This window comes from Bison bison, unplaced genomic scaffold (genome assembly GCF_000754665.1).
Source record: "Bison bison bison isolate TAMUID 2011002044 unplaced genomic scaffold, Bison_UMD1.0 scf7180017864312, whole genome shotgun sequence".
In the NCBI taxonomy this organism is placed as follows: Eukaryota; Metazoa; Chordata; class Mammalia; order Artiodactyla; family Bovidae; genus Bison; species Bison bison.
In genome coordinates, this window is record NW_011494884.1 from 2,400,028 (window position 1) to 2,408,062 (window position 8,035).

General features: G+C 48.6%; 1 protein-coding gene across 5 annotated transcripts in view; it reads right to left on the reverse strand.

Moving 5' to 3' along the window:
- Window positions 1–8,035, reverse strand: part of GOLGA3 (golgin A3) — a 47,098-nt gene that overhangs the window by 3,964 nt on the left and 35,099 nt on the right. For all 5 annotated transcript variants that reach the window (XM_010852460.1, XM_010852457.1, XM_010852459.1 and 2 more), the window contains exons 16-23: window positions 7,252–7,395; window positions 6,422–6,619; window positions 5,506–5,622; window positions 3,062–3,201; window positions 2,338–2,470; window positions 1,998–2,120; window positions 1,088–1,252; window positions 59–222 (exon numbers count right to left, since the gene is read on the reverse strand). In XM_010852460.1, coding sequence (XP_010850762.1) covers window positions 59–222; window positions 1,088–1,252; window positions 1,998–2,120; window positions 2,338–2,470; window positions 3,062–3,201; window positions 5,506–5,622; window positions 6,422–6,619; window positions 7,252–7,395 — 1,184 coding nt within the window. The remainder of the gene's footprint in view (window positions 1–58; window positions 223–1,087; window positions 1,253–1,997; window positions 2,121–2,337; window positions 2,471–3,061; window positions 3,202–5,505; window positions 5,623–6,421; window positions 6,620–7,251; window positions 7,396–8,035) is intronic.

The following is an 8,035-nucleotide window of genomic DNA, read 5'->3' on the forward strand; positions in this document are numbered from 1 at the left end:
AGTTAAACAAGCAATTTATCTGTAAAGACTAAGCCGCGGAGCCCAGTGTGGTTCGTACTTGAGCTGCTGGAGGCAGCTGTTGAGGTTCTTGAGGGGTTCCTTGCTCACGGCGGGAGGGGGCCGCAGCAGTTCCTCCAGCAGCGAGGCCGGGACGGGGCAGTCAGGGATCTTCACCGGTGTCACGGGGCTGGAAGAGCTGGCTTCTCCTTTTGGCTCCTTTCTCTGTTTTTCAAAAGCACACAGCTAGTTTCCCACTTGGAGGCCTACCCCCGACCCCTTCCCCAAGGGTCCCTGCCATCACACGTGCTTCTGGAGGCACCTCCCCAGCTCCCCAAAGGTTTCTGGGGAGGTAACTCCCACTCTGCAGAGCTGGAAGCCTCAGGGGTTCAGGAAATGTCTGCTAAATAGAAAATCTTCTTCCTAACCACGTAACAAATACTATAGTCCTGGCTCTTCAGGGGCATGGACCCGACTGGAGGCCCCCTAATGACAGCTCACAGGTGGGGCTTTCCAGAGAGACCAAGGCCTTGACTCTGAGTTTCCCTGAGAAATTAAGTCAATTTTCCAACTTGTAAGACTCCCCTTCCTTGGACTTCCAACTTTTTCCATGGATAACCAAACCATGCTAAATAAACCTCTGAATTTGAGTAAGTTCTTTGCACAAGCAAAGTATTTACATAGGCTGAGGAGAGAAACAAACTGTGGGTAAACAGATAATCTGAAAGAGCTCATGACAGCAGTTTCAGGGGTTCCTGGGCCCCCGAGCCTATTCTGGCAGCTGTGAGTCCCAGCTGGGCTCACCTAGAAGGCCAGGGACTCTTGTTAACACAAGCAAACCATGCCCTCATTTTGTTTGTAAAGCATGTTACAATAAAATGGCATCTGAATTCATAGAAAGAGGCCAACGTTCTGTTAGAAAAAGCACTAAAGTAAAAAGATTTGGCCGGTGGTCCAAAAAGAATATGCCATCATCATCTCACATGGCTGTTGCCCAACATTGGTTAAATGTAACTTTATGACTGAATGCCTGCCGACCATCCGCCAACACATCTACAACGGCCTGCTGATGGCCCAGGCGGCCTCATACCGTCTTGGCTGCCCCCCGCCGCAGGTCCAGCTTGAGCTGCTGGTTTTGCTGGAGCAGTGTCTTCATGTTGTTCTTCAGTTCCGACACTTTAGCTTGAAGCATAAATTTATCTTTCTGGGTCATGGACAGGTCTTCCCGCACCATCTCCAGCTCAGATTTAATATTCTAAAGAAAGTGTAGTCATAGATTTTCAAAAACTGAAAGATCTTAAGCACACTGCACAAATCTTAGTTTGTATGTCACAATTCTAAGGGGCTGGGGCTACTAGCCTGGCTTTGTATACTAAAGCTTTCATGTGACGCTCCCCTCTCACCAACATTCCTCTCTAGGAGTCTACACTGCAGAGAATCCAGTTACAATTCTGTCCTCAATGTTCCCATCCAAACTTCAGAGCTTCTGCTGAGGAACCAGTAACATTTCCATATCCACAGTTGACAATGAACCCAATCCTTGTTTAAATTCCAAGGTCAGCTACTAGAATAAGCTTAACTGTTCCTGAGACAGAAGACAAAGCAGTTCTGATGATTACTCAAGCTGTCCATCCACATGTAGGAATCTCAGTCAGAGTCACCCCCCGCCCCCCTACCCTGATCCCGTCCTCGAGCAGTTAAGACTATATGTATATAGACTTCTTCTCAGAGAAGCTCATTACACACTGGTGAATTGCACTCTCATATACTGGACTTAATGAGATCTCGTTCCTGGGACAATTGCACAGCTCGGCCCAGGGGCTCTGGTCTCTCTGCTCAGTGTCCCTCAGCTGCCTGACCTGGGCTGCTTTCTGAAACATGAACGATCTAGTGTGAGCACTCAATTCATAAAAAACTCTTGCTGTGCATGTAGCATACTGCTTGGCATGATACTGGAAAGAGCTGGGGGAGTGCTGCTGGGGCCCTGACATGACCTGTACCTGTAATGACTGCTGTATTCCATCCAACTCCTGTTTACTCTGGTGCTTGGTCAAGTCCAGCTGCTGTTTCAAGGACTGGATTTCTCTCTCTTTCTGATCCACCTCCCATTTGAGATTTTCCATCTAGAGATGGAAAAAACATCACATGACCCAAAGAATTTTAAAATGGCTTTCTTGCATTATAAAATTGCTGTAACGCTATCTCTTCGTATCATTTAAAACACTTAGAAACAAAAAAAAATCCCTTTCCAAGAAGACAGGGAATGAAGTGAATGTGTCAAGCAGAGTCTTGTTCTATAAGCCCTGTTAACTGGGGAGGGAAAGCTGCCCAGTGAGTCACCTCTTGGTTTCCTATGGGTTCTTTGCTCAGCTGCTCATCCAGCTGCTTCTGCAGCAGCTGGAGCTGGGTCCGGGCCTCTGCCAGCTCCGCCTGGAATTCTGCTATTTCCTGCGAGTGCTTCCCCTCCTGGATCCTAGCACAAAAAACAAGAAGGAGTAAAATTACAGCATTCTTCCAATGACCTTCCTACTCAAAAATGCTTTCAGTTGACTGTTAGATGTCCTGGGTAACATTCATAAGGACAAAACTTGCGTACCGCACCCCCTGGATGGGGACTGTTCTAGGAGTTGTGAATGCACTCGCTCAACTTACGCTCACAACCCCTGGGAGGGCGTCTCCATGAGTGCCCAATCATAGATTACAATGGGAGGGAAAGTGCCGCGGAGTTCAGTGCGTGTGCACTGCCCAACACGTGTGCACTTACACACGTTCGAGCCGAGACTCCCCCAGTGGGAGCCCACAGTGAGCATCGGTGGTGGGTGCAGCCCCCAGGCCTCTCTGTCCTCACAGAAGGACCAGCAAGGCATAAAGTGGGAGCACACAGCATCAAGGCCCAAGTTTCAGTGTTAAGGTGCAGGCATTCTGAGATAGCAATTGGATGCATTTCTCCTCCTTAGATCTGCCTCTGGAGATCTGCCCAGCAATTTGCTAGAACACAGGGGACCCTGGTGTGTCAAAGGTGCTAACTGGAGATGAGACGGTGGCAACACCCACTCCCACTTACTGGAGCCCGTCGGCCTCTGCCTGTAGCCTCTGCACCTCCTGCTCCTTGGCCTGCAGCTCCTTCTTCACCTCGCTCAGCTCTAAGGTGGCAGCCTTAAAGTGGCGGCGGTTGTGGCCTGCTTCTGCCTTGGCTGCAGCAACCTAAAACAAAAAAACATTAGCATTGTCAAGGACAGAGGCAGAACCTCGCAGCACGTGTGGAGGCAGCTGCCCCAACCCCCGCCTCCTAGCCGCTCTTGCAGGCCTTCCTTCCACAGCTTTTCAAGGTGCCTGTCAAGGACGAAAGTACTGAACACACACTTGGCCTGAAAGCATGCGACACGGCAGCAGCACCTGCTGAGCGAACCATTATGTTCAACTTTCTTGGCCTCAGTGGTTCTTACAGTCTTTTTCAAGTGTATCTACATATTTCTTGTTACTTTTGTTCATAATTCATGTATTGAGGTAGAATCTACCTTTCCATCAGACCATCTAAGTATAATAACGCTACTGCTCATTTTCCTTTAAGGATGTAACTAGCTTTTTCATGGTTAACAACATTTTATCTCAAGGTTTCTGAGAAGATAAGCAAATTCTCAGAATATAACAACATTTTTCAATTGCCTTTTCAATATTTTAGTTTTCTTGTCTAACTACACTAGCAAGTACCTCATGTAAAAGAAGTTTAATAAAAATATTTATAGTATATGACAAATGAATATAGAAAGAACTCATATACACTTGGAAAAAACTCCAATAGAGGGTATTAGCAGTGGTTGTCATTAGGTAGAGATTCCAGATACTTTAATCTCCACATGCACTAAAAATTGCTGCTGCTGCTGCTGCTAAGTCGCTTCAGTCGTGTCCGACTCTATGCAACCCCATAGATGGCAGCCCACCAGGCTCCCCCGTCCCTGGGATTCTCCAAGCAAGAACACTGGAGTGGGTTACCATTTCCTTCTCCAATGCATGGAAGTGAAAAGTGAAAGTGAAGTCGTGTCTGACTCTTAGCTACCCCATGGATTGCAGCCCACCAGGCTCCTCCGTCCACGGAATTTTACAGGCAAGAGTACCAGAGTGGGGTGCCATTGGCTTCTCCGAAAATTTTTGCTAGTATGTACTATTTTTACAATTAGGACTATCAGACCAAATGTACTTGGAAAAATAAATAGGCATCATTTACAATTACTGCCCTTAAAAAAAGAAATCAATTATACATCATCCCCCCAGCACTTCCAGTTAAAAATTGCCTAGTTACAACTTAAAGGTGAGAATAAAACTATTAAGTGATACCTGAGTACAAATCAAAAGACAGGAAGGTGGGGTACAGAAAAGCAGGGAGTGTTGCTAACTTAGTTTAGAACCATCAGATGTGCAGCAACTGCAAGCAAGGATTAAATATGGCAAACAAGGCACATGTGGGTCAAGAAGAAGCTAATAACTGATCACATAACAATATTCCTAATATATCTTAAAACTAGTACTACTTTAAAAGAATGTCTGGGGATGTCCTTGGCAGTCCAATGGTTAAGACCCTGTGCTTCCAATGCAGGGGGCACGGGTTCCGATTCCTAGTTGGGGAACTAGATTCCACATGCTGTGCAGTGCAGCCAAAAAATATTTTAAAAAATAAATAAAAGAATGTCTTACTGTCTCACTCACGAAATAAAAAAAACTATTTTCTTCTATCTCTAGTACATTATCATGGAGAAATGTAAAAGTAAGTGGCAAAACCCAGGTGACAGGCACCTACACACACAGGAGTGTGCCCACAACAAACGTATTCTGCCATCTGCTCTGAGAAGGCACTGGGGACACGAGGACAAACAAGCCACAGACCTTGTCCCAGGACGCTGATGTCCTCATGGGGAAAGGGCTACACAGAAACCACAGCTGATGCATCATGATGTTAAAACTTTAAGTCTACAGCCTGACGTCCACTCCGTTTGTGGGGTGGCTGGGGCAGGCCTCTCTGTGGGATGAGCCACCTGATGCACTGGTGAACATCTGAGCATGGAAGGCAGCAGCCAGGAAAACTGCTCTAGATGTCAAGAATGGCACGGGTCTCCAGAACCACTGCTCTTGGGTGCTTCTTTAACACAAATGGGGTCACCACATACTGTTCTTCAGTTTGCTTTTCAGCTCCACACTACATGCAGGGCATCTCTCCCCAGCAAAGACACAGCTATGGAGCTCTGTGCACACATCTTAGATCTGCACGACTGTTCCTTAGTTTAATCTAAGCCCTTTCTTCCACTGATGAGTACGGAGACTCCCTCCAGGCTCTGTCACCAACCCCATGATGACACCCTATCCTTGGACCCATTAGCAAAGGTATTCACAGAGAAGTTCCTGGAAGGGAACTCAAGTGTCAAGGGTACTAATACTGAGTTTTTAGGCATTTACAAGTTACATTCCAAAAGGCTCTGTGAGGTTGCAGTCTGATACCAGCTGGAAGTTACATACCTGCTCCTCGAGGCTGTGCACCATCACCTTTTCCTTCTGTAGTGCGGCCTGCAAGGCTTGGACAAGCTGCTTCATCTGGCGGTCCTCTTCTTCCTTGCGCTGCAAAACTGCCTGCACCTACAGCACATTCCAAGAGGGGTAAGGAAGGAAGGACATCAAATTTCCAAAGCCTGAAGAGCCCTGGGAGAAAGCACAGGCCACTCTGATCAGGGTCATGTGAGGGAATCAAGCATCACGTGGGAACAAGACATCACGACATGTTATCAACAAACGTACAAGCCAGGAAAGGAGTGAGATTTCTACTTCTGGAGAACATTGTTTTCAAAACTGAAATCTCAGAGCACATGAGCACAATCATATGATCATATTCAAACATAGGGTTAGAAGCCCAAAGGATGCATATAAATCAGGGGTTATCAATGCAGTTGTCTTCATGGCGAGGCAGGTAATTCAGATGGTGGGAACTAGCACATAGGAAAATCTGGAAGCTCTTTAAAGTCTGGATTATTCAAGGCAGGGGCTGGGCTGGTAAAAAAAATCCCAGAGGGGCTGCAGAGCTGAGGAACTGACAGCGGGGTCTGTAGGGTGACATCCACCAGAGTTCGAACCCCAGTGCTGAATCACAGGAGGCCCTCAGGTCGGAGCTAGGAAAGGGTCTCCTCTGCATCCCCAGAGTCGCCCACCCCCAGGGAACCTTAGGGACTGAGTCTAGTTCCTTTACAGCTCAGCTCCCCTGCTTCACCCCCACCTCAGGATAGGCAGAGGGGCTGAGGCTCCAGCAGATCCTCTGGGCCTCCATCTCCATGCCTCTACTCTGCAGGCATCTGTGATGAAGCAGACGATGCAGCTGAAGCCCTCAGAGTCTGCCTGGCCTGCAGCAGGTCTCCTCCTGCTTCTGGCAAATGAGTTCCAATACCTGAAGGTTCAGCTGAACTAGGTCTGCTTCCCTCTTGGCTAATGCTGTCTCTAAGACGCTGTTGTGTTCCCTCAAGGCCGCATTGGACTGCCCGAGGCCCGTGAGCTTCCCTCTCTCGTGCTCCAGTTCCAAAGCCAGCTTCTTATTTGACTCCTCAAGGCGCTTTATCTTCCTCCTGAAGCCTCTGGACTCTTGAAGCTGAAACAAATCAAAGCCGCCGGTTTGTGGAGCCACTGCACTCCAGGCACCGAATGATTAATACCATAACGCAACAACACACAGCTGAGCACCAGATGCAGCAGACCCTCGCTCCACTGCTGGCAAGGCTGCCGTGGCCATGCCTGCTTCTCTCCTAGACCCACAGCTGACAGCCAGTCCTCTCCTGTGGGCTGTGGGCTTCTGGAGAAGCACATCCAGGTTGGAGCCCAGGCGGGCCCAGAGCTGAGTGTGACAGAGATGACCACGAACTGTGCACGCAGCCTGCAGCTCCCGACAGCCACCTTGGGACCCTGTGCAGAACCCAGGGGACATCACCATGCTGCAGCGTGTGGCACCACCTGAAGCCACAGCTGACTCTGAGCCTGAGGGTTACGTGGAGATCTTCCAGGCTGGGTTTCTTATTTGCCACACTGGAGCGAGAGCAGGCACAGCAGACCTCACTGAAGTGCATGTAGGGTGTCCAGCAGTGCAGGTGGTCAGACCCAGGGGAGTGGCTGGACAACCCCCAGAAGCACAGAGTGGAGGCCAAGCACTCAGGCTGGGCTGTGCCCTGACCCTGCACATGGGGCGGCACTCATCCCTGGGCAGTGCGACGGCAGGGCTTGGACTACCTCGTCCTCCAGCTCCAGCACCTTCTCCCGCTGCTCCTCCAGCTCCTGGCCAGTCAGCGAGATGACCTCCTGCAGCTCCCTCTCCAGCATCATCTTGCTATGGCCGACAGCCTGCAGCTCCGCCTCCAGCACCTGGACCCGCTCCTGACGGCCGGGATGCAAGATGCATTTGGTCGGGGTCTCACCAAAGCCCCCCACATAGCCCAGCTTCCCACTGACGGCGTGAGGCTGCCAACCACACGCAACAGCCTTCCCTCTCCTTCAAGAGATGCAATCAAGTACCAGGTGTCACACAGTAATGACTAACTTTTTCAGTTAATGCTTTGGAAATACAGAAAGGTAGGAGCTATAAATTATTGTCTTTGGCAAATATGTGAGTAGATTAATTAAACAGACAGATACTTTAAAACAAAATGGAAACTGCAAGTAAGTTATCCTCCTGACACTGTATAAAGTGTGTGAGAGGGAATACTGAATTTATGTATTTTGGCAAGAGAACACCACACTATGCTACAGTGTCCTCCAACTCATGAATTCTCAAATTGATAAAAGAGAAAAACAAATATGAGAAAAAATACAATTACTAAGCTTAAGTGAAATGACTCAAATCTGTGGGTAATAAATGAAATGCAAATTAACTGAGGCAGAGTTTCATGCCTACTAGCAGGTGTGAAGGTGGTAGGCTCCACACTGCTGGGATCTGGGGAACCAGGGCACTTGTGACTAACACAGAGTGACAGTGCAGCCCCAAGGGAAACCCGAGGGCTTTTATGTATGAACACAC